Source organism: Pollicipes pollicipes, unplaced genomic scaffold (assembly GCF_011947565.3).
Source record: "Pollicipes pollicipes isolate AB1234 unplaced genomic scaffold, Ppol_2.1 Scaffold_6686;HRSCAF=7923_pilon_pilon_pilon, whole genome shotgun sequence".
Lineage (NCBI taxonomy): Eukaryota > Metazoa > Arthropoda > Thecostraca > Pollicipedomorpha > Pollicipedidae > Pollicipes > Pollicipes pollicipes.
Genome location: NW_023596921.1, coordinates 47,549,293 through 47,576,757, shown reverse-complemented (window position 1 = coordinate 47,576,757; position 27,465 = coordinate 47,549,293). Strand labels below are relative to the sequence as shown.

The 27,465-nt window shown below is 48.5% G+C and overlaps 1 protein-coding gene across 1 annotated transcript in view; it reads left to right on the top strand.

Annotated features, from left to right (window-relative positions):
* Positions 1–27,465, top strand: part of LOC119108450 (tyrosine-protein phosphatase 99A) — a 75,763-nt gene that overhangs the window by 33,895 nt on the left and 14,403 nt on the right. The window contains exons 3-4 of the mRNA XM_037232021.1: positions 4,039–4,162; positions 24,918–25,096. Of these exons, the coding sequence (XP_037087916.1) occupies positions 4,039–4,162; positions 24,918–25,096 (303 nt within the window). The remainder of the gene's footprint in view (positions 1–4,038; positions 4,163–24,917; positions 25,097–27,465) is intronic.

Below are 27,465 nucleotides of genomic sequence, written 5' to 3'. Positions count from 1 at the left end.
CGACGGGCGTTAGCGCGGGATGCAAGCTCATGCTAGCGATATGGACGGGGCAGATGCGTGACGATGGACTCCACCTCGCACGGAGGGGGGAGGGGTATGTCGCGATTTGGCAGCCGAGCAGCACGCCCGACGACGCTGGTGCCTCGGAGCTCTTGTCGGAACATTCGCGATAGGCGGGCAGCCCAATGAGGGCGCGAATGCTGGTGGCTTCGAAGCAGGTAGAGGTGCAGGTGCACACTCTCCGCGGGACCGAGGCCACACCCGGCGCTACCAAAGATGCGGGCATAATGGACGCGGCGGGCAGAGTGTGGCCGGCGGCTTGTCCTTGGACATCGACTCACGCCGGTTGGCAGGCACCACCGACCGGCAGTCACACAGGACTGTGCCCGTCAGCGCGCTGGCGACCAGCAACCAGACCTGCATGAGGCACAACCAAGCCTTCCCTGTGCCACCATGACCCTTGTCTATGCTTCAATCCCGTCAACTATGCTTTTGGTTATCTTTCGCCGGTCGACGTCCATACGGTCCACGTTCAATTCTCATAACGCTAGGGGAACAGTCGCATCTCGCTGGAGCATATTTGAAAGAATGAATACCATTTCATCATTGTGTTATCCCGACAAATTTCCAAAATACATTTCTATTACATCTACTTTTGAACCAATGGTCCTGCTCCCCCGGATGGGCGGGGCTAGACTTGCTATCTGCGCAGGCTTTACCCCGCCACTACTGATCCCGGCTTGTAGCGTCAATGACGTCAGCAGGCGGCGCCTGCGCAGTAGTGATAACAGCGAATGACTATCCGGTAGCATTAAAGGTCAAGTCCGAGGTGCTCGATTCTCTGTCTTTAAAAAAGCAACATCGGAGCAGGAAAAAAGTTAGTTACCGCGTGATAACGGATTGCGAATCCACCAGTTGAGGGTAACTACCAAACCCAAATTGAGCGGTACTCAGGAAAAATATATTTCTGTTTGAATATTTAGCAGTAACATTGTCTAAAAAATTCAAAGCAGTTTTGATAACAAAAACCTTCTCGAACTATTCGGGCTGCGAGCAGTGCTGGCAAGACCGTAACGTGGCTCAAGGTGGCGCTCTTTTTGGAACAATTTCTGGAACAACGTTTGGAAATGCATTGCCGCCTTCACGATAACATCCCTTGGTGGTGACAAAGATGTGACAGATCACGGTTTCTTCATCACTTCTAAGATCCAAGGGCAACGCTTCTGCAGGATTGGGGACCACAAAATGGGGCATTCACGGATAAGCTTTCCCTTACCCAATCCTCCCTCTACCCATTAGACTGTGCTCATGCCCACCTGCCCCCCATTCCTGACCAGTTGTACCTACCCGTTACCCACCCGTTTGCCTTTTTCCAGCACATGACTTCGAGATTATGGAAAATTGTCAGGAAGTCTACATCCAAACTTATATTTTACGTCAATAATGACAGAGGTAGTTTTAAGAGAGTTATTTATCACAAAAAGGAATGCCAGCAGTAACGTTTATGGTATTTTTTAAATTATCTACCCAATATTTCGTAAAAGGCTTACAGATGCCCGTACCCAGAGCCGTAATTTTGCACAAAATCTATTACCGGCCCAACCCGTTATCCATTTCATTTGGACACCCATTGGTGTATATAAACCATGAAGTTCTCTAGTTGTAATCCTCTGCAATACGAGAAGTTCTCTTTCATCAACGTCTGCTTAATGGACGGCGGCAACGGCAAGGCCAGACAGCATTGCAACCTCAACCTCAACCAGGCAAGACAACGTGCTCCCGGTGCGGGAGCTGCTCGACGAGACATTCTCCTACATCGAGAGTTTTACGTCTACCTCAGAGAAGGGGGACGTGCCAGACCACAAATAAGTAACCCGGAGGGCACGACTGCCGCCTCGATGCACCAGTCGCCAACGAAATAGCCTGCATCAAGATTAGCCGGCAGTGGACTTAAGACGTACGCAGTAATTAAATGCAAGCGCAGCTTCAAACATCTCCATTGGAAATTGGCTGTGAAATGAAGCTAAACACAGTACACGAAACTTTTGCTGTGTAATATGAATAGTTGCATTCCGGGGACTCTCTGTTAACTATCATCGCTACCTTATCATCTCTTCCAATGACGACGGTCGGAGATCAGCACGAATTCGTTGAGCCGTCAATTCGTTAAAATGCTAGTTACAGCTGTCGCTAGCGCATTAACGCTATCGTTGGCGATAAAAACAATTCATGGAACAATATATTTCTTTTAGATTTCCGCCTGTTAACTTTGAGACCCCGTAACCACGTTTTCTCGCAAATGTTCCCTTGAGTTTGGAGCATTAGACGTTGCACAAGTGGTGTGTGTGTGGGGGGGGGGGGGGTCTCAGCGTCTGTCCTTCTCTGGAGACTCGAGAGTTTGGTCTTCGGTGAAAGGAGTTGTGGGGAAACAAGATGATCAAAAGTTTTATGACAAGTGTTAAGTTTCAAACAATTTTCATGTCGGACGAAGGTACCTGGACCAAATCGTGGACAGGCCAGGCACTTTATCGTAGGTGGCGTAAGACAACCCGAGACCTCAAGGGACACTTTGGCTGGGCATATCGCGGGGTTGATGACCCAGTCATTGCCTGTGTTCGTTAGCAATACTCTTTGTTGTGGGCATTGGTACTTGAACGCGAAATCACGTTTCAAAAACAAACTTCTTGGGGACATAACGGTCCCACACCCCGAGCGAGACAAGCGTGGCAGCAAGATGAGCCAGCTGTGCTCATGCTAGCATGACGCCCAGGATGTCATACTGGGGACACTTGTCTGGCCTGATGTCAGGAAGGAGGGAGGGGGGGGGGGGACGCTGGCTGGACGCTTATCTGGCTTGTGTGGTTAGGGGGTGCTGGAGTCTCCACGATTTAAAAAACTGCCCGGGAAGTGGTGGATCAAGTGGGTCTAAATAGAGTTCTGTGCTGGGAGTAGTAGGACTCGAATATATTTGAACAGATTAGGGTTTTCCGAATCCTCGAATTCTAAAACTGAGATGATTTGAATACAGAACATTATAATTCAAGTCCTAAAAGTCTCTGCCGAATCATAAAACGCTGCCGAAGTATGATGATATTGTATGAGCATCCAAAAAGACGTATTGCAATGTACGCCAGGCCCAAATTGTCCTCAAGCACATCAGATACTGCACGTGCGTGTCCCAGCAGTTCCGTTTCTCAATGCCATACCTTGCAAGCTCTGTGTCACTAGCCCCGACGGTTTCTAAACCCGTGTGGGGGGGGGGGGGGAAGAGGGTAGATTTGTAACACCCATCCCTTCTCGAAGGCACGCTATGTACAGAGCCCCTTGAATATAAAAGTATTTAAGCCCAGCCCTACCGAGTGTAAGATGGGACCCAGCTGTCCCGGAACCAGTGTCCAGCTGTCCCGGGACCAGTATCCGGCTGACTTAGCTCTGCCAGGATCAGTCAGCTGAACAGACCCGGGACCAGTGTCCAGCTGACCGAGCCCTGCCACGATCAGCCAGCCGAGCAGGAGCTCTGATTAATGCCGCCGTATTATCGACCGCGCCGGGATGCGCTAATTACCCGAGGCGTCAGTCGCCGCGTCACAATGGCTGTGTCTGCTCCGGCGACCGGGGCGACGACCGTCGCGACCCGCGCTTATCCAACTTCCCGACCCGCAGTGTCGACGGCAGAGGGGGGCGAGACCGGGAGAGAGGGAGGGCGTGTGTGCGTATGGGCGGGGGGGGGGAGGATTTTGGACTGTCATTATGGTCGCAAAATACGCGAGTATTTTGCGAGAAGGATATTACGGGCATTCTTGCTCATTGACGTGAGTTGAGTCGATGCGTTATCACGTTTTGTGATCCCTCTGCTCCTGCAATTATCCAACCTGCTCCTAATAAAAAGTCCAATGTGTCCGACCCCTGTTGAGAAGGGTTTCAGAATTGGCCTGGTGTATGTTAAGGTGAACATAAATGAGCCCAACGTGAAAGTGTTGAGCCCTAGCAGCGCAGCTCGCTGATTTTGTTGATTGCCGATGGTCGATTTCTCGGCAGATGTTCCTTCGGCACCCGGAAGGCCTCTCATCACCAACTTCACGTCTCGGTCAGTGTTTTTATCCTGGACTCCGGGCAGCAAGCAGAACAACAGCCCCATCAGACACTACATCATCCACGTCAAGTGAGTCGACTTGTCCGAGGTCTCTGTACGAGGCCCCACATCGGGCGGACCAACTTATCCTGGATCCCACCAAGTGGAAAGGGTCTTGGCGGAATGGTCATGTTGAACGCCGATGCGCGGCCGGTGCTCGCATGTAGACACGTGTTATGTAGGTATCTCACACACACATGCGAGACTGGATAAGCGCATCAGAGTGGTCGTGAGATGATGTTCATATTTTGTTTTTAGCGGTGGATTAGTTCAATGGTAAAGTTTTCCCACTATTTCCTGCTGTCGATGGTAATTGCCAGGCCCCACGCAGAAAAACCTGTTTGTGTTCGTACGCCGTTTTTACACTTTGTTCTCATAACGGCAGAGGAACGCGTTGTGCGATCCAGAACGAGCAGGGCCATAACGGACGTGGGGAATGTCGATTGTCATCACATAAATGGTGCCAAACACTAAGCTAATTTAGCCAGACGCTTTGATAACCCGTGCCAAGAGTCGGATTAATTGCGTTTGAAAATCCGTCTTCCATGAGAGTTTAACAGGGAGATGTCCCCTGATTTAGCATTGGAGCGTTAATTAATACATTCCGCGGCTTGAAACTTGGGCTGAATATGAGCCACGTCAGGTCTGCTAATTTCATTCACAGCATTCGTTTCAATCTGCATTGATTTACGGTCTGTGCCCATCGTAACAGTAACATCGCGAAAGACTCAGATGTGTTGGGTTGGATACTGACCTCACTTCACGGGGTTGCACGCCCGCGTAGTGTCTTTGGTCCGATTTCTCTCGCTTTTGGCCACAGGGTTTTGTGTTGTGTATCGTATTTGCAAAGACAACGTAGGTTTTTCCCACCCGGTTGCCGGTGCAATTGTCGGCCAGACAGTGTTGGAACATGGCGTCAAGGCATAGCCAGTACATTTCCTGCACCTTCAGTGGGTATAGCCGATACATTTCCAACAGTTGGTTTCGTTTGCTCATCTACTTTGATTGCTGATAGCTATCCTTTGAAACATCCCAAACAAGTAACGTGATATTGCGGGATAGCGGGGTTTACCATGCACCTTCCGGTGCGTTGAAGGCCTATTTTTGTTGGAGCAGAAGTCCAGACTCATGTAGATTTTTGACATAACAGACTTCTCTCTACTTTAAAGTTCCCCAGTCCATTTCAGGAATCGAACGCCACGTAAGCACTTGCAGCCCACCGAGCCCTGGATGGTACCGTGACAGCTCCCCGTCTGCACCCAAAGCGAGTGCATGACCGCGCCGGCTCACAGCCGCGCTGCTTTTGCACGGGGCGGGCTTTGTATCCCAGAGCCATCGCCAGCGTGCCGCCCGAGGCGGTGTACGTGGCCGGACCTCACGTGCTGACTGCCGAGGGCTGCCTCCCGCTGGGTATGCAGAGCGCGCTGCCGATAGCCGGGGCAGCTGGCTGCAGCCCGCATCAGAGCGTCTGCACCTGGGAGGCTCAGGAGGCATGGCCTCGCGTCTCCCGCATGCACGGACTGCAGCCGACGGCCGCTGCAAAAATACGGCGCGCTCTGATGCTGATGAAGCGCTAGTTTACATTGGTAATGGTGCAGAGCCGAAGGATAACGCTGAACTATGGCATCTTGGCGTGTCGATTGAGCACAAGCCTGTTCAATTTTGAAGATGAAGTGTTAGCGGAGGCGTCACTTTATATGCTTTGGAGCGCCCAATTCCCCCATGTTGACTTGATCCCTCCCCCCAGTACTTATCTGAACCCTCTCCCTCCCCAATGACTGTGGGCAAAAAAGGATACTGGACCAATAAATGCAGAAAATTTCCTTGAAATGCTGTTGCACCAGGTACTTGAAGATGTCACTCTTACGTTCATGTTCATTTTATGCGACGTGGTATCCTGGAGGGACCTGATGGGATTAAGTCATTCCAGCTCCTTTATATGCTAGACCAAGCAAATGTTGGCAGCTTTTTTCATCAGATAATCTTCGTATCGGAAACAAAATGGCTGCAATAGGAGCGCCACACTGAAAAAAAAAACAGTGCACGAACAGTGAACATCACGAGCATTGCAGCCGTTCAGGCTCCCATGTCCTGGCACCCAGCACGCGGCACCGCGCTAAGGGCTGCACGAAACAGAGGTGACTAAACAACGCTTCGATGACATGCACCGAGCAAAAGGCATATAAAGAAGCTTGCTGGTGAGTGCCAGTGCTCACCACAACGACTAGAGGACTCTTTCTTAACATGCTTACTAAGCGACTTTGCTAAAAAAACATCACTTTGCCCGATAGTCAAGCATGATGGCGTCAACGCTTTAAGATAACGTTTTATCTTCAGCCTCGGAAACAGATTGCGGCTGTGCAACAATCCTTATGTCCTGAGACCCGCGTGGTATTTCGGTGCTGCTAAATGTCTGCTGTAAGGTCGGCCTTTGTTGCGTCGTACTCCGTCGCCGCATATCAGGCAACCATGTATTTACCTACTGGTGTGCACGTCCCTCGTGAACATACGTGCCCAGTGGGTTCATAAAACCGGTCACGAACGCCACGGCTCGTTTTACCTTCGAGCAACATCCCTGGTCAGGGACCGTGAGGGAGCTTGTATGCTACGTTCTTCCGTGTGCATTCTCCTTTTAAATGCTTGACTCATCTGTGGTGAGCTCCAATCCCAGCTGGATGCACTGTTGCCTCGAGGGATGATCGAACTGGCATAGGCTTGAGACTGACACCACCAGTCCACGCTACCCTAAGGCCAAGCAGACCACTCTATAACCGTCTAGAAACGGGAGCATTACATGTAGATATAGGGAGTTTCACATGTAGAATGTTTGTTTTACCCTTCTACAAGCATCGTCGCGAACCTGATGTATTGTTAAAGGGAATGGCCCACATTTGAAGATGTTGAGATAAGCATCAGATATGTTAATGTGAAAGGGAATGGCCCGCATTTGAAAATGTTGAGACAAGCATCAGATATGTCGGGAAAAGCTTACTCGTAACTATCGGTAAGCTTTCAAGCCTAAAAACCACCCTAAGTACCAATATTTCAGAGTTTGTAAAAATGCACCCCATTACGCCACTGTTTGATGGCGTCATGGAATGGTTTTGTGACGACAGTAATACTTGCTAGCATCTGGCAGCCAGACCTACAGAATACCTCGAAACGCACGAAAGCTGATGCCAACAAGCCATTCCCGTCGCGGGCGCTGTGTTGGGCGGCAGATTAGTGAATGGCTTGTTTGTGGATTTTTTTGTCTCGGCACTGGTCACAAGAGAGGCTTTGGTGGGTTGGTTGACATACGCAGCGTAGCGATCGCCAGTTTTCAGGGCAGATTATTGATGCCAAAGCACTATGTGCTGTGAAGACTGCCATGAATCTCGCACCGAAACCTGCGAGGGACTGTTGAGGATGTGAATACTATTTTGTCGACTTACCCTTGCCTGCGGTGCTGTAGTCCTGACATTGATATCTTGTGATGTGCACTATCTTGTGATGTGCACAGTAGTTACTTTCTTTATTATTTGTGGCTGAAAACGCAGTTGCATGCAAAATGGATAAATCTGAACATTGCTTTGAATTGGTTGCCAAAGCATTGCTACTTCTGTGGTAAACATGGTAAAGTTAAGCTCAATTGTTTTTTTGCTTAGGATTATTTATGCAATTTATAGTGAACTCTGATATAACCGTTGTGGTGCAACAGCATTCTCGCTGTTGATGGTCCTTTGGCGTTGCTAAATCAGTTGTTACATGTCAATCATAAATCATAAGCTGATGTCTCATAGGCTTGAAACAGAGTAGTCAACCAATGTGATACATTGCGTAATGACACGGAACAACAGTGTCATCGTGACAGTACCTCAGTGTTGTACTGTGGTGTGGCATAATGATATGGTTTTTGTCTTGCAATCCCTGCTGCTTTCATAATAAATTCCATCATGAAAAGATGGGTCAAGCATGGATTCTTGTATTAACTACGCGTCTGACATGACTGGCCAAGATCACAAGATACAATATACAAATTACCTTCAGTAAAGCACACAACCAACAAGTGATATCACTTGCTTAGCCTGTTTTGGAAATCCACAAAACATGGGTGACAGAGATGCAAACAAGTTTTCTACTTCCACAGCCATGCAACATGCTGCAGCCATCAGGCTGCTTCACTCAAAAATGTTTTTTCCGCGAGTAATTACACATGTACAACAATAGAATATTACATGTGAACTGACACTGCAAACCTGTTGACCTTGCACAACTCTGGAGACATGACAAGTGCATGTAGTGATGGTTAGGTGGGCGAAATGCAAGGAAGTGGTGAACTGCTGATGCACACAAGGCTCCTGATAAAAATATTAAGTGCTATCCAGAAACCAACAGCTATACTTCTCCACCTTTGGTGTGTGTGTGTGTGTGTGTGTGTGTGTGTGCGTGCGTGCGTGCGTGCGTGTGTGTGTGCGTGCGTGCGTGCGTGCGTGCGTGCGTGCGTGCGTGCGTGCGGTGCGTGCGTGCGTGCGTGCGTGTGTTGTTGTGGTGGTGTGTGTGTGTGTGCGTGGTGTGTGGGTGTGTGTGTGTGTTCTGTTGTGTGTGGTGTGTGTGGTGTGGTGTGGTGTGTGTGGTGTGTGTGTGTGTGTGTGTGTGTGTGTGTGTGTGTGTGTGTGTGTGTGTGTGTGTGTGTGTGTGTGTGTGTGTGTGTGTGTGTGTGTGTGTGTGTGTGTGTGTGTGTGTGTGTGTGTGTGTGTGTGTGTGTGTGTGTGTGTGTGTGTGTGTGTGTGTGTGTGTGGTGTGTGTGTGTGTGTGTGTGTGTGTGTGTGTGTGTGTGTGTGTGTGTGTGTGTGTGTGTGTGTGTGTGTGTGTGTGTGTGTGTGTGTGTGTGTGTGTGTGTGTGTGTGTGTGTGTGTGTGTGTGTGTGTGTGTGTGTGTGTGGTGTGTGTGTGTGTGTGTGTGTGTGTGTGGTGTGTGTGTGTGTGTGTGTGTGTGTGTGTGTGTGTGTGTGTGTGTGTGTGTGTGTGTGTGTGTGTGTGTGTGTGTGTGTGTGTGTGTGTGTGTGTGTGGTGTGTGTGTGTGTGTGTGTGTGTGTGTGTGTGTGTGTGTGTGTGTGTGTGTGTGTGTGTGTGTGTGGTGTGTGTGTGTGTGTGTGTGTGTGTGTGTGTGTGTGTGTGTGTGTGTGTGTGTGTGTGTGTGTTGTGTTGAGCGCGCACCGGATTATGATGTAGTATGACAGGAGTAGCCATGGTTCAACTTCCGGTCGGTTGATTTGTCTTGCACATGATTGCATCACAAAAAGGATGGCAAGGAATGCAATCGACATATTTTGTGGGTGTGATCCAGTGCAAAATTAAATTTATTGGTGTGGTGTTACAGTTTCGTGAAGAAATCTGACATGAACACTGCTTCAAAAGATAAAATTATCTCAATAAAACCGTTGCTTGCTTGCTTAACATCGTTTAACCAGCGCTTTCTCAAAATCTGAGCGTGCATTACTTTGGGTGAAATTTTAACTTATAATGCTGAAAGACCACGAGCGCAACGTCTTTCTTGCTTACATCAACTTCCAACTCATATGGGAGCGCTTACCGCGTTATACATTAAGACTGCATTCAGTTAACCCCCATGGGCACCCGTTTCCACCTACTCCGTCCTTACAGTTATCGACATGTCTGTGGAGATCGTGCAAGTTCAGTTTCACGTTTTGGTGCAGATGCTTCGTGACAGTGCACATGATATATTTGCCGCAACGTCTTTGCATAAACTGTCTGATATGACAGCTCTTCTCTGGTCTGCAGGCCTTACATCACGCCATTCTGCATAAACTGCTTTTGCGTCTCGGACCACCTTTCATGAACGATGAATCAAGCATATTTCCGCTTATTATATCGGAATGTGTTGCTGAGATAGTCTCTGGGAATCACACCCGATTCCTGCAGCTTCACATAAACTTTAAATGGGAAGCAATTCTTCTGTAAAGGAATCTTCATTGACCTATTTTGCACTGAAAGAATGCATTTCTTGACATCAGAAACATAATTTCTAGTGGCCGAAACCGGGGAGAGAACATGTTTTACGTGGAAGTTAGGTCAGTACTGTCGGCTGAGCTCCCAACCGATTTTAGAAAGTAACACTCCTGTATACCGGTGAGCAATGACACAGCCAAAGAGAGGGGGGGGGGTCCTGTACTGGGGAGTGGGTGAAAAGATGTATGGGGTTGGGGGGGGGGGGTGAAAATGTACCGTACGCAGCTGAGACATTTGTTTAAGACACCGGGATTAATGAACGCAAACAGCTCTTTGAAACGCTGGGCACTGTACCTCCTAGCGTTTGTGTGGTCCGTTAGTGTTTTCGCACCGCTTAGGGACTTAAATGGGGCTTGGACTAGGCTGGGGCTGGGATTCAGAATGCGGTTTGATATGGTGGGGGTCAAGGGATGTGAGTAAAGTGTCTTATGCGGTTCTTAGTTGATTTTCTTTTACATGCAGCGTCTGATATGGTTGGAGCAAGATGCTGGAGGTGGAGCGCAGTGGGCTAGCTGGCTGATGTCACGCACTAATGTACGCTCCCAGTTGAGAGCGTATATTTTCTGTTTCTCATTGGCATGAGGAACAGTTGTTGGGATCATTCATTCAAAGCACGGAAGGTACCTTTGTACAGGCATCCATCTGGTAGAATCACTTCATAAACCTTTCGATTCGAAGTGGTTCTCTGCCGCTGGGACACAGAGGTTAATCTCGAATGCGTCTATGTCGGCTTATTCAGTTCATGCCAGAGGCTGTCGATATATCGTCCGAGTTGGCCGCGTTCTGCAAACTTTCGATCTTCGGATCTTTCAGCCGGTTTGCCAGCCGCTGTCACTCTTTGTCATTTCTTCCTGACTTCTTAATCACGTAATCTGAGCAGCTTGCCGGCGCACGAGAGTTGCGTTGTCCGTGGTCCGTCAGACCCGTCACTCGGCGCCGCACTGACGGCGGGCCCGCGAGTTCGTCGACCCGTCGCCGCCGACGCGCTCAGCGACGGTCGTCGGCCGCGATTTACACCCGGTCCCCGGGCCGCGGCCGAGCCACGACCGCACACCCACTCACCCACTCGACGAGAAACCTTACCCGGGGGCGCGCCGACCGGGCGGCGGCTGCGGCAGATAAGCTCGCGGCGGCTGGTAGTGTCTCTGCCTGCCCTAGCTGGCCTCAGCGTGTGGAGATAGAGCCCGCCTTGTGACAGGTGTGTTTGGACGTCACTGTAGGCGCCTCAGTGGCCACGAGCGAGGGACCAAAATAACAAGGGGGTTGTGGGTACGCTCGCGAAAAATCAGGGTGGATTCGTGTCTACCGGGGAATATCAAAACTGCCATGTTCTTGCAATACATTTGTTTAACTTCAGTATGTCTTACCCTACTTACCCTATATTATTATCCCCGTGCACGAGCCAATATGTGCTTCATACCGCATTGACGACGGCTTAGCGTGCTGAATTGCTTGCGGTACGATGTGATGCAGCCGATGCCTGTGGCGTGCAAAATGTAATTCGGTTCTAGCCACGGTCGTTTAACCGACGTCCTATTCATCTTACGCTGAGTCAAAGGACCTGGAAAAAATCGAATTGTTCTTGATGTTTGGGCTGCTTACACAGCGTGCAGATACTCTTGCTTGTTTGGTTTGACGATGTTCTTTCATAGCATGACCCGCAGTCGCATTAGATGTACCTGGAAAACTTGACCCCACGGGAACATTTTAGAAATAGATCGCCAGCTGAAATCGGCACTCATGTGTATTCTGTAGACATCATGTGAATCGCTCCAATCTCGTAATGAGCCGCAGCATTGATTTTGCGACCACGCCAAGTATGAATACATGGTAGTCACTCAGGCTGCACACATGGGACGCATCAGCCCGCCTTACATGACGTGGCGTCCCGCGGGCCTCCAGCAATAGCGTAGGTAAATCTGGGCACCTCGCTTGCGTGCGCTCCTGCAGCCATCTTGTTTTGCCTCCATACGGGTCCGCATCAGCTTCTGTTGCTTCTGTTTTCGCCGTCCGACTCTCGCAATTAAGTCGACTCTGCGCGGCGCTGCGGGAGTCGGCCGACTCAAGTGATGAGGTCGACTCTGCGCGGCGCTGCGGGAGTCGGCCGACTTTCGCGATGAGGTCGGCTCTGCGCGGCGCTGCGGGAGTCGGCCGACTCGAGTGATGAGGTCGACTCTGCGCGGCGCTGCGGGAGTCGGCCGACTCTCGCGATGAAATCGACTCTGCGCGGCGCTGCGGGAGTCGGCCGACTCTCGCGATGAGGTCGGCTCTGCGCGGCACTGCGGGAGTCGGCCGACTTGAGTGATTCCCCGTCGCGGCGCGACTCGGCAGAAATTTCTCCGCCGGCGGGAGGCATTCAATGAAGTGACTCACCATACCACTTCCGCGGGTGCACTGCACACCAGACAGAAGACAGCAGCGGGCCTGTGTTCCTCACATTCATCTGCCATTGCACGCGACAACAGAGTTGAATCACAGCTGCACGCCGAGCCGCCGGCTCCGGGCCTTCTGCAGAGCCGAACTCTTACCGGGAATTCACCGATCTGAGTGCGGCGCTCTTTTGTGGGCCGGGCTCGGGTCGGAAACTTTCTCAGTTGGCGCGTCGCTCTCGCAGTTGGTGCGGCGATTGATTGGCGCGTAGTTGAAGCGACGAGCCCCGCCGCGGCAGGGCAAACAGAGTGCCGCCGACGTTGTCATCCGCCGTGTTCGGCGGCCGGCACGCGCGGCACGGCTCGGACGCGCGCGCGCGCTTCACTCACCCGGAATGTGCCCTGATCAGAGATGGAGCCGTGGAGATGCTCGTTCGCCGTCAGCAATCAGAGGCTGGCTGTCGTCAATGGCGTGGAACGCTGTCTGTCGTTGCCGACGGATCGCAGTCACTGCTGGCTACAGCCCCCACGTCACGTTAGACTGAGGCCTTTATTCCTCGCAAATGGGTTGTCATCGCTAAGGACCACGGAGCCATGGCATTCGTTGGATCACTGCTCAGCCAACAAGTTAAAGTGCTTGTCTGAAGGCTTCAGATATGACGCTGGTAGTAAGGACGTCAGGCATTCTGTTAAGGCTGTGGGACAATACAGCAAGTGTTTCCAGCAGATCTTCCCTCATGCTGAAGGTTAGGGACGTCTCTGTAGAGCTCAAGGCGAAGGTGTCGTTGTCCCACAGCAATGCCACTTCTGCATGAAACCACGGCCACTACACCGAGAGACGTTTTCAGCGTATCCAGTCGAAGGTGTTCAGAACGATTAGAACCACTGCAGGAACTACTGTAGTCTGTGAAGGATCCCTAAAACTCCATGGAGATGCATTTTGTTTGTTATGGATACCTGCACTCTTGGAGCACGCATCAGTCTTCAGACACATTCTTCCAACGTTTTAGCAGAATACGTAGCATGCTCATAGGGACCTATTGTATTTAGAGGCTGATGGAGATGCATTTGCGTGCTTACAACAGAACCGTCGGAGAACCAATGATGGTGCAATTGCTCGATCACGCATCCATACAATTTAACTCAAAACGGATGGCATAACTCCTTGGATTATGGAGGATTAGAAATATTAACTTCTCATAATTTTTTTACATCATAGACCGTTTTCACTGGGCGTTTGCGACGCACTCAGCATCTGAGCTCACATGGCGCCTCCTGCATCTCACCCTGGCAGAAGGGGCGACAGCTGAGGGCGGTTCTCTTGTTTCCCAGACAGCCAGGAAAACCGGTGCTCCTCCCCCCCCCCCTCCCTCTCAGCCATACACAAAAATTTGATGAAGATTGAAAACGGCGAGAAACGAAGAAAAACAATGCAGCTTACACGTGGTGAACAGACTAAATTGTAGAAGTCACCCTAAATAGTACCTAAGCATGCCCATGTGTGCTGTATGTATTATTGTTTAACTTTGGCCAAGGGTGGTGTATCGGCGTGAAATGTTGCGGATCGTATTTTCGCTCTGCTCACCTAGGTCGAATTGACTTTGGCATCCCTGAAAATTGGTATTTGTGCACATACGCTTTGCTAGCATGTCTTAGTATCAACTGATCCGCCGCTTCGACATCGTTTTGATGAATATTGTGTGTACGATTCTCGTAATTTTCTCGAGTCAAAATCACGCTGTGTCAGAAAAACGAAAACAGTTAACTGCCCGCTTGGCATAGTTTGCGACGTGATTTGCGCAAGGTATTTCTTGATCTTTGTTCCTTTTTCAACTAACTTTGCTTGTGAATATTGACATTCAAGCGACATTGACCCGCCGAAAGTAAGGCAGCGTCACGATCTTGAACTACTAGTGCATGCATGCAGTATATGGGTTGCCCCACCGGCGCCTGTAAATGGTGATTGCAGTTTCAATGTGTCTAGTGCAGTATGAGTGGGTTGTTCATCCTTGGTCCTCATTGCATAATACCCGCATTCAGGTTATATGTTATAAGACCTCTGCACCTCGCTTGACTTGGACCAAGTATTTCATGTAGTTTCAAATATACGTCATCCGAAAAAGCCTGGCATATTGCCCCGAATGTCGTGTATCCCATTACCGTAGCATGGATAGCTATCCATATGGCAGACAAAGACAAAGTTGACTTCATAGGCAAGATTGACACTGCCTTGTTAGGCGTTGAATGCTTATGTTTCGATTATTGTCATATTGAACAGTGCCAGCACAAGTACCTGGCGTTTATCTGATGAGGCATGCCATTTACTCCAAGGAACAATTCAGCCAAGGTTAGGTTTGCTTGACCTAAGAGGCCACTCAGTTGACCCTGACCCAAGAATCCTTACACTTTCTGAGCCGGAATATTTGAACTAACACGTTGGTGTGTTCGGAATTACTTTCTCGTGTCAATTTGAAATAATGGTGTAAAAAAAACGCTTCGTCTCATTTCCCGCGTAGCCTCCCTGAGGTCATCATCGTGGCATGGAAAGTGGAACCAGAAAAGTAGATATTTTTAGATAACGCAGGTGACGAAGCAACACCCTGGCTTCTATCCTGGTCCTCTAATATTCTGGTTCAAAAGACCAAAAGTTCAAAAGAACGAAAGAGCTGAGAGCTGTTGAGACTCGGTGCAGGAATTGCTCTCATTACAACTCAATTTAAACATGATGGCTTAGTTCCGACTCAGTGAGCTAGCTATGAATAGTGTGGAATAGATTATGCACTGCTTCCGCGCCAGTGCTGGATGGTATAGCCGGCTGAGAGTACTCATGTGTATCCCCGCTGGAGCTGATTATTTGGTTGCCTTTCATTCGAAGAATGCGTAGATGCTTGTTTTCTAATTGCTGTTTTGATATTGAGCATTTGCAAACATACCACTACACTTATCTACAAGTATGTTGTCACTTGCAACATAAGCAATCTACGATCACATTAATTCCTCACTGTTGAAAGATAAAATGGGATACTTCCATTGACAAATGGCTGACAATGCCATGTAATGGAATTGCACACACACACACATGCAATTGTGATTATTTAAAGGAATCATTGATCAACCTGTACGCTATGTACAACGGGTCACCTGACACGGAAAATTCGGCTGAGCTTTCTAGGGGTGATGTATTCTTCTGGAATATTAGCCCGCCCTCGGGTAAGGTCAAATCCCCCCCCCCCGCCGAAGGTTTTTCCAAAATGATTTCCGAACGGCGCGCCGTAACCGCGCCAAACTTTGCATAGCTTCAGGGAGTTGAATAGCGGATCTTTTGACGCAACACAAATTAGATATGGCTTTCAAAGTCGCTGATCTATGACAGATCAAAGTCAGGCCATGTGTGTGTCAACGAAGGGCATTTCTAGTGAATCGTTCAATGTGAAACAACGGAGTGTGTGACGAAGCCTCGCAGATCTGGAACAGTTTATTACGCAAAAGACCGATTGGAACTATAATTATAACCGAATTAATTGAACCTAAGATCAGGTATGAAGGTCAGAACGAGGACAAAAAACCTGCTGCTTAACTCAAGAGCTTGGTTATTTGGGATAGTTTCTGGTGTTTATTCCGAAGCTATAAATGACAGGGACCGCGACATACGTGTTCTATGCACTCAGGGACATACCGTCTAACGTGATCCCTGACGCTTGTTCGAATGTAAAGTAGAAGCAGTCTCGTAGGTATTCACTCGTCTTGACCTAACAAAAATCAAACAAGGTCACTGACCTCGTTGATGTTTTGTTCAGAGCAGGTAACACACTTCATGCGGTAGCATGAGGAAGTCTGGAGGCAATTTAAACAACAATCTGGAATCTGGAATTCACACACAGACAAGCCCACCGTGGTAATATGACGTCTCCAGCTGTCTTATTTTTTAGATTCCATGGGATCAAACTGACTCCCCAACCGAGCGAAGGGCCACCGCCCGGCTACGCGGGCGCGTGTTAAAGTGATGCGTGCTGTAGACCGCAAGTTTCCTGGTTCTGTGTCCTCCAGACCAGATAGTCTGAGGAAGTAAAACAAGATCAGACCCGCTGTCATTTGCATTCATTGTCATGAACAAGCACACGCCACATCAACCACACGCGTTATTGCCAAGAAATGGAAGCTATTGGCCATCTTCAGGTTCTGGTATCAAGGAGAATTAAGACAGCGTAATTGATGTATCTTCGATCAAAAATAAATTTACGGAGAAACAACCACTGTTGAAATGCTTTTGGGTAGCTGATTAGATGCTCGTGTTGCCTGGTATGATGTTCACACCAGGTTAGAAGCTGTAGTGGTAACTTTTGCTCGCATCTTATAGCATTGCTACACGATCTATGAGGAAGTTTTTATTATGCATATTTTTTAGGATAGTTGCTGAAATTTCGTCAGGTTTGCATACATGCGCAGTCACTAATGTTCTCGTTTTCGATTATGCGTCGGTTCTTTGCTCGAGCTTAGCGCATGCAAAAGGAATGTATCGGCCGACTTTTGTGTTCATTGACGTATTAGAACTGAACAGCATGTCTCGCAGCGTGAGGCATCGTCTGTGTTGAACTAACAGGCTGCCACGATGTGCCGACCCGGAAATCTCAAACGTCATTCATGGCAAGGTGTTTGCATTTTCGATTACGTTTTCAGACCTTTTTCGGAGCCTTAATCTGCAATATCAACTGCGATTTCAAAACACATTGCGCAACGTAATGAATTGGCCTTGTGTGCACATTTCCATGTAGATCACAGAGGAACAAAGCATAACAGAAGCTTTGTATTTGTTGTAAAAATTAAGTTGACTACGCAGTGCAAGTAAGGATGTTGTAAAACAGTTATAATATAACCGAACGGTGACATGATCATTACCGAGGACGTTATGCTGTTCTTTACAACAGCCATGCAGAGTGGGCCTCGCTGATAGCCAACCGACCACCGTAAAGGACTACCTCTCCGCATAGTCCGAACATACTGTCCATCACCAACACGTATACGGTGTTGTCTCTCAGCACAGATCTTTGCAATTTCAATGCCATCAAATAACATAGCATTATGAGAGTGCATCTCACAGCAGTGTGACGTTATCATGCCCCGCTACTGTGCAACGGTGCAGGATTATCGTGAACCGCTACTGCGGAGAGGTGCAGTCTTATCGTGCCTCGCTACTGCACAGCGGAAGCGTTGTCTTGCCTCGCCACTGCGCTGCGGTACGTTGTTATCGTGCCTCGATACCGCGCAGGAGTGCAATGCTATCGTGCCTCGCTTTTTGCGCATGGGTGCAATGATATCGTGCCTCACTACTGTGCGAGGGTGTAGGGAATGCAGTGCTGGATGTCACACTGTAAATCCCGCCATATGATCTGATTCAGCCCCGATTACAGAATCGTGCCCGTTTGTTGCTGTCTCAGCAGCGGGATAAAAAACAGCAGTTTGCAGCAGGATAAAAACAGCAGTTGTTGCTGTTTCAGCAGCAGTATCGAATTAATTTCAGTATCATCTACGCTCCAAATATTCGCTCAAAATGTGAGCTCTTAACGATTGCCTGATAGGCAATGCACGGTTAGCTATCCCTGTCCGCTTTGCTTTTCATTTATGACAATGTTGGAATTCGTGTGTTATCCCTTGACCGCCCCAACGGCTGAAAGCATTCCATCCGAGTCTCTGGAATGACTTCCGGCAGACTCCTGGAGGCAGGTTTGTACTCCGCGCAGGGCTGAGTTACTCCGCGGCAGGGCTTGATGCCGTGTGATATTCCTTTGAGGTCTTCCCCTCGCAGGCCTTCCAGTGTTGCATCCAGGTGGGGTATGCGGCTTACATTCGCCTGTGCCAGAAAATTGCCATCTCCAGTGTCCGGAGCTAGTCCCTTGGCTGGCGGTAGTTCGTGTCCTCCATTTTTCTCTAGGTTATTTATAGAGTTGATCGATTGTTTGACCGTACTAGTAAGCGTTATCTGATCACAGCAAGGTAGGTCACGCCAGGTCGTCAACTGGGGTGGGGTGAGGTCAGCATTTAAATATCTAACCAAAGAATTTATGCCGCCCATTTGTAATGAAGAAGTCGTTATGACAGTAGTGTAATAAGACATAACATGACATAAATGTTACATATTTATACGAAAATGAAGAGCAAAATCGTAATATTCGTTGAAGTCGCCTGCAATTGTCACCTGATCAAGCAACACTGAATGTGGTTGAAAATGGACGTATCTTTTCGATTTTGCGCAATATACGACTTGTAACAAAGTTATATTTCTTGGCAGCAAATATCTCCAGGATTATATAAACCTTCAGATGTCTGAGCAAACAAAGTCTCCAGAGCATTCAAAAGTCTCTAGGGACAAGCAAAACATTAGATGACATATAAACTTCCCGGGGAAAAGGCTCCCTCATCACATGCCATCTGTTCCATCGAAGCCTGAACTATGTGTGGCTTCCAAAATGCTGTCCGATGCTTCCTTTAAAAAATTCTCTTCAGCGTCTCACCACGTGCCAGTTGCATCAGCCAGTTCTAGGAAAGCAAGGCCATGCTCTACTTTTTGATTGGTTTAGGTGACCATAGGACGACGTCGCACCATTTATCATTGGTTGACATGACGTCATTTCTGTACCCTACGACCATGAATCAGTTCCGACGCACATCGTATATAGCGTGCACCAGGGGTGAACAAGTAGAGGCTCCTACTTTCTGCGGGCTAGAAGACGCGAAATCGCTATCGGTTGTGTGTGTGAACGCTGTGGTGTGAGTGCTAGCAAAAAAAAGCACAGAAAATAGAAGCCCTTTTTGAAAAGATCTGTCTTTGGTACTCGCGAGAAAGACTGGCACCAGCGAGGTCTCCACTAGCAATAACTATCACGTAAGCAGTCAGAAATCTGCAACAGGCCACGAATCACATGTATTGTATATATATATATATATATATATATATATATATATATATATATATATATATGTGTGTGTGTGTGTGTATATATATATATATTATAATGGCAGATAAGGCGACAAATTACAGCCTAAAAAATCGTGGGTGGGTTTTACCAGGGCTATTGATCGCTGTTTAAGTTCCTACGCTCCGACGTAAGGTCCTGAGATAGTAAGTTATAACATATTTATAACTTCTTATGTGATGACTCTGCTGGCAACGACCTCGCACTTCTCAGTCCTTCTGCCGATTCAGGGAAGGATACATCTTGTCAGCATAGAGCTTCCTTTTGCTAGTAGCTCATACTCACGAGCACTCACTGATGTGAGAAATTACAACGTAAAAACTCCTGGATGGGCATTACTAGGGATACTGATCGTCGTTTGAGTTTTTTCGGTGCGATGTAAGGTCCTGAGATAGTAATTTTTTGCAGATTTATAACTTTTTGCATGATAGTCCTACTAGTAACGATCTCGCTTGTGTCAATCCTTGCGAGTCAGGGAAGGATAAATGTTGTCAGTCTTCAGCTTCCATTTGCCAGTAGCTCACACTCACCAACACCCACCCCACACTAGTGTGCACAGCCTGTAGCAATCTTGCGACTTCAAGTCGAATAAATCTATGAACATACACGATTACAAACGTCCCGCCTTATATGCCGCTTTCGAACGGAGCGGTAATGATCACGCGCTACGGAAATGATGTGATAGAAATGAAAGAAGGAAAGGAAGGAAATGAAATGATATAACTTTATTATTAACCAATGAGAAACGTATACGACATCGCGCGATGGGCGGACTATTATGGTGTGAACTAGTCACAAACGGTGGGATCGCGTAGCAATCCCGGGAACTGTTCAATACAGGCGCTATCTGATTGGGCATTAAAGATAACTTTAAATTGGTAACATCGAATCACAGTACAGCTGGTATGCGTTTTTCTAGGTTCCAGCAGAAAAGATAATAATAGGGTCTGAATGGCATGGTTGCCACACGCCCGGGCTTGAATGGAGGTAATTCGAGCAGCTTTACATTACCAACCCGGGCGGCGCCTTATAGTGACGTCACCCGGGCAGACACCGGGCGGCGCCCGAAAGTGACGCCACCCTGCCGGATGGCCGGCGGAGCGTTGTGTGGCTAATGGACGGCGACCGGCATAGAGCCGCAAAGAAGTTCTTTTTTGGGTGCCGTAAAGGGAGTTTGCAAGTGGATCGTAGACAAGTAATGCTTTGAAACTAAGTGGATGCGTTGGACGAAATATCGCAGATGATGCTGGACTTATGCAGCAATGTAATATCCATACACCTAAAAATATTGCACTGCAGTGGCATTCCACCGAGTGCCAGCAATTATGAAATGGAAAAAATAATGGCACTTTGTTTCCATTTGCTTGTGTACCATTACGCCGCAGCGTACTGCGCGTCCCAGGCCCTCTCGTAACAGCGAGGCATCGCCCTAATCGGGTTTCGAAGATAATGGAGGTAATTTACCCCGGCGGTGCGCGGGGCTGGAAACAGGTCGACCCAGCGAGGCCGTTTCGCGCCACAAACACGGGGCCCAGATCACCATCCGGACGAAACCGACACTACGGCAGCGTAATGTTGTTTTGCAGTGCTTGCTGGCGCTGTAGCCAAAGTTTATCGCTGCGCGCTCACCGAGGCAACTGCATCGATATGACTTTGTTCTGTGTTTCTTCTTGCTTGTCTGCTCCCTATTATGTTCCTAGTTTCTTATCTGTGCATTGCAAAGGTTTGTGCACATCGCACGTGTGTTCGTGTGAGAGACTATATTCATATGCTAGGTATTTGATGACGATTTCATCTGCGCCTGAAATAGATGTTGGTTTGGATAAATAGAACCGTGACCGGGGACTTTTCGTTGCAATGGAATGTCACGATCATGGAAGCTTAGTACTATTATTACCAACACCTTTCCATAGTGGAAGCTGTGTTGGTATTCAGTAGGTTTTAAAATACGGGGTACTGCGCATTGACCTTTTGGATATGTGGCTAGAATTATATCCGTCACGTAAGATTGCACTGACCTCTCTTCATGACGAATTGTCTGCCTAAAAATATAACAGTTTTACGGAATGGCTGAGGCAAGACATAAGTACTGCGGACGAGATACTTTGACTATCATCTGTCATCCTCGTCCGTGTGTTAACATCTACACAAGGCCAGTTAGTAGTGTGCTACTTCCCCGACCTTTCTAGCTTTCCAGTGTTGCTCGCTGCCGATGATGCTTACTTCATCCCTGGCTGGTCCCATCCCGTGCTGAGAACGACGCATGCATTCCAACATACCGGACGAAAACGAAAGTCTAAACACTTATTTCAGCCGAAAGAGTTCCATTGCTCATCCAAATCATATTTTAAAAAACCGGTGTTTCGCTATGTTTCGTAGCTTTGATATCCCTGAAGTCATTCCGTCACGATATGTCGACATTTCTATTTGAACAAAGTCCTCTGGTGTGTGTAACCCTCCCCCTGTGCGAGGTTTCCACCTTCGCTCTGCGATGGCGAAGTGAATGTAATTGTACTGCGAAAGCAATGTGAGGGAAAGCTGGGCGTACCTTTCATGATGCAAATGACATCCAATGGGTAAAATTAGCACTTAAAAATCTCTCCTGCCTGTTTTTAGAAACTAAGCATGCCAACAAAGCAGAAGACAGGATTGCACACCTCTTGGGAAAACTTATGTAGGCACTGGTGATTATCAACAGGTGTCGCATGTAGCATGTCATGTCAGGTCATACGGGTACACGCCTGGTTTCTTTATAGTTGCTCGAGAACTTCATACGGGATTTTCCAACGACGCCTCGTCACCAGCTTTCCCGCGGGAATCGTAGTTGGGGGTCGGTTAACACTCCCAACGCTGTCTTCTGGGCTGTGATGTCCCTGCTCAGATGACTCTCTTGGATCTGGACGAGTGTAATCCGCTGCACTCATTAAGCGTGCGCTGGGCGAGCTATTCACTCTGAAGCAGCCTGTCTTAGTTAGGACCGGCCGAAGAGGCCTCAGCCCATAATTTGTTCATATCGCCTCTCTCCGTGCTCCACTTCGAGCGAGCAGCAAGTGTTGATTTCCGAGACAGCCAACTTGGACAAACTTCTCTATAGCTCTGCGGAGATTTGCCGCCGGGTGGCCGGATCCCGGCCGCGGACGGCCCCCTGCGTCGCCACCGACGCCGGCGGAGAGTCGGCGTCGGCGTCGACGTCGGCGCTCGAGCTGCGCGGCGCGGGTCGGCGACGGCAGACGACCCACTTCCGTCGCGGTCGGCGGGGCTCGCGATGGATTACGTCTGACGTAGCCTCCGTCCACATCATCGTGCGATAGATCAGCGAAGCTGTACGGCGGACGCGGTCGAGAGAAAAAAAGCGGAGCTCCAATGTAAGGGCGGACCAGGAAGCGTTGGTATCGCGGCTGGCGACGTTGGTACGGCGACTGGCCACGTTGGTACGGCGACTGGCCACGTTGGTACAGCGACTGGCCACGTTGGTACGGCGACTGGCCACGTTGGTACGGCGACTTGCCACGTTGGTACGGCGACTGGCCACGTTGGCACGGCGACTGGCCACGCTGACGTGGTGACCACGGAGCGCGTCCCTAGCTGCCGGAGCGTGTCCAGGGAGAAGGCCAAGGGGTCGTGACACCCCCTCCCCCTGAGTCAAGAAGCTTACATCAGGTACTCGGCTTCATGCCTGCACGCTCGTGTTTTGACACGTGACATTAAACACGCGCACGCGCATTTCGCTTAACCGCGGCGCCGCCGAAGCTTGTGCAGCATTAGGGCTCGTGTGGCAAAGGTGCGTAGGCTGGCGTATTTGATGTGCGTGCGCGGAGAGTTTCAGAAGCATGTGGATCTGCATATTTTCATGCGCGATTGTGTTGTTTATTTTGCATGTTTTTCATGTAGAAAGTGACTGAGTATTATTCAACCCTCTCGTTTATGGCACTCGTGTACGTTGCACCTGGGCATCTAAATGCATATAATGCATAACCGTATTGCCTCATACCACGGGGAGTACGTTCTTTTTCGGGCTTAACATTGAGTGCTATGGATAGCGACATTTAGATTCAACAGCCTTTGCTCGATGAATAAATCATCCGATAATAAGCGAGGCTCCAATATGAGTTAGGTTCAACGACATCGCCCCATGGCTACTCTTGTTGCGCTGCCACAAATGGTCTGTGGCTTCCGATGGAGGGGAGCAATGACGTCCTATCTGTTTCTCGGCCATTACAGCTTGGTAACGATAATGACGCAGCATCGAGCCCAACGGATGGCGCGATTCGACGGCGAATGGACCTCTCGAACAGATTCATGACCCGCTCACTTCAGTTTCTCCCCAGGATAACACAGCCACCGACACGCGAATCCATGGCCCATTCCTCCAGCTACTCCCCCCCCCCCCCCGCCCTAAACGTGTAGGGAAGCTAATGAATAAGAGAAGACTCTTGCATGCACTGAACGTATGCAGGACTTGGTAAAGATGGGCCATCGAACGATCAAATGTGTCACTTGATCAAATGGAGTGTGCCTAGGCAAGTTAGGATTTTTGACTGTGCGCGAAAGATGGAAGGGAATTTCGATTTATAACATTTGGTGTCATTGATACAAATTCGCCCCCACTGGCGAGATTGCTAAAACTCCCAAATTTTATTTGGTTCGCATGGAAGAAAGAAGTTATTGGGTAGCCCCAAGCAATATTCACTACTAAACACAAACACATCGACATCATTGGGAAGGTATCGTTAGCTCTACCCAATGTTTTTTTTCGGAGATGTCGCTTGCCAGCGCTGACAGCAGCTTGCAAACGCGGCGGTGGTGGCGGCCATTACGCCGATGTTTTTTTGTTTTTTGTTTGCATCCAGTTGAGGGCTACGAGTGTACGGGCTTAGACGTATGGTAAGGCTAGTCAGTTGGAACGCACCAATTCATGTCGGCCTACTTTATACTGAGACGAGGAACAAGTATTGTGTCGTGTCAATCGGCTGCACCAGGCTCTAGAGAAATGTGATTCGACGTTGCTTAGCAACCAAAATAATGACCATTTTTCTAGCGCTCAGTTACTCGCCACATATAAGCCAGTACATTCGTCCTTTCCTGCCCGCTGATTGGTTTATCTTTTAGGATTGTATTTGTTTGAGCACAGCCACTGATGGGATCGATAACAATGAATAAGCAAAAGCTGTTGCAAGACCGAAATGCACATTTAGCAACCAAAATTGATGATGATTAGATGATTGCCAAATCTCCTTAAACGTGTAATGAGAAAATCGAAAACATTAGACACACTCCCTCTTTTTAACCTAGCATGCTGTGAAATCACGCAAGCGCGTCAAATCCACATACGTGCCTTCATGCGGAAAGCGAGTGTGTACTACGCCCCCTTTAATACACCGCTGTGTGTCTGCTGAATGCAAACAGTAAGGAGGGTATGTTCGTGCTGCTGCAGAACTGGCGAACATGGCGAGTGGAGCCAGCAGCCCATCTCCACGCCAGATAACCAGACATCGTTCGTGGTGGCAGACCTGCAGCCGTTCACCGCCTACAGCTTCAGGGTGACAGCCGTCAACGGCATCGGCGCCTCGCCAGACGGCATCGCCTCCTACCCCATCATCACGCTGAGAGAAGGTGAGGTGATGGAGAGCGACGGAGTGTGTGAGGATGAGATGGTTAGTTCCGACAGCCTCATACAAGACTGAGAGAAGGTGAGATTGTGGACGGCGGGGAGCAGATTATCAGAGGCGGAAATAGTGTAGACTAATTATCGTATCCAACGCTGAGAGGAACAATGGTGTGATTGACGATGGATTCTGTAATGGCGGAATATAGCGGTATATATATATATACACATATATATATATATATATATATATATATATATATATATATATGGCACATGGGAAGGGAGGTGTATATATATATATATATATATATATATATATATATATATATATATATATATATACCTCCCTTCCCAATGCCGCGGTCAGGAAAGATGAAGAATGAAGAACGCTGAAACATTTGCGGGCAGTATCTCCTGAGGTTTTTTCGCCAACGAGGTCAGCATATTTGCTGCAGACATCGCACTTACCATGTGGGGCACGTTACCTGCCCCAGATTTTTGCCGCAGCTGTTCTGTGTAATATTCTCTGACAATGACCACGTCTTTGGCGTATGTGGAGGGCGAGGCAAATCGGGTAGTTGCTTTACGATTTACGACACGTGCTGGACGATCACTTGCAATGAACTGACTTCGTACATGTGAACCGCACACGTGATCTAAACGCCTCCGTGAGTCAGATACAATCCATGTTTGACAAACGTGTCAGCGCGATTACAGTGCTGCTGCAAACGTTTGGTATTGCATGTCTCCTGCTCTGAAGCGCTATCATGCTAGCGCGCGTTTTTTTCCATCACGCTTTGTTCGCATGGGCGGCCACAGATCAGGGACGCTTTCACCAGTGGCGAAAGGTCAACATGGTCAAATAAGAGAGCAGATGATAGTTAATAACGGGGCAGATTAAGAAATGAATGTAATTTAAGAAATTTCTAGCCTTGGGGGGGAGAAGGCTTTAACGAAAGGGGAAAACATTTAGCTGCTTGCATGCGTTAGACTCCTACGCCAATCATATTGTTGGTGGAACACGCTATTGTCACAACGTAACAATTTAAGCGGTATTCTCTTTGATCGCGCCAATGGATTCGACTTGAACCGAGCCTGTTCTCAAACCTATGTACGCATCCTAAACAACACAACGCAACCGTTTTATGTCCATGCCGATACTTGGAATCATCGCATCCATGGTCAAGTACGATTGTCCTCACAGCTAAATTTTTAGCTACCGTTTACATTTGGTGCGTTTTATTTTCAGTTAATAATGTTGTTGCAAGAACCCTTGGCAACTCATTTTCATGACAAACATTGCCCAGCACTAATGTGGCATAGGAGTACTGGGTTTGGCTCCATCCATATGATTCTTCTTTGACTAGCTAGGAGACCGATACCCTCGGGCAAGTTCTGTACATTCTCAGAAATGTTGATGTGATTTTGGTCACATGTTGGCTGCAGTGGTCAGTTGGCAAAAGCTGTGTGATGTGCAACGCGAAACTATTCTGCAATGTAGTGAATAGGCAGCCTGCACCGGGCTGCAAAGCTTTTCAGGGAAGAAAGAGAGCATATCGCAGCAGATGAGAGGTAGATATACTATGACAAAGCACTGCTCTCAGAAAGGAAATCAGACAGCTCGCAGCGCGTCATACGCAGCTCCGAAATGAAACCAACAATGTCGTTTCTTCCCACACCAGTCTGGTTCTGAACGTGCCACATTCTCCATACAGGGATCAATTGTCACATAATCACTGAGATACCAGTTTTGTAGACTGTGGCACCGTACTGGCACGCCCCCCCCCCTCGTCCTTCGCCTCTACGCATCGCATGCTAATGGTAAGCTTGAAATCGGAGGACTCGAGCGTTCTTTTATGAAGATTGGGGTGTTGCATATATAACATACAATATTCATGCGCTCATCAATCATTGGTGATGACAAGCTGTTACGAAATTATTTTCAACGGCACATTAAGCGAGCTTCGATGGATGAGCGCTCATGTTATCCTGCAAATGATGCGTGACTCTAAGTTAGGCAACTTGCTGATGTGCAATGCATTAGTCATGTAAAAAGCGAGGCGCCCCCAAAATTCCCAGCCTGCCGGTGAATCTTCATCCATTTTCCGCTAATGTGATGGACTGACAACAACGACAAGCAACACATCAATCCTCAGACGACGTTTGTAAACCCGAGACCCAGGCTGGCGTGTGCACCGCATTCTTCTGTCGCTGGGCAGGGACCGTGCTGCCTTTGTTTAGAAACAGTTTGTAAGAGTTCAACGGTCGGCGTCGGATGACACGTAGCCGTTTACAGATGATTGTCCGTACCTCGGCAGGCTTAGCGCCAATCTGTAACTTACCAACAGCTTCTGAACACCATATGGCTTATGTT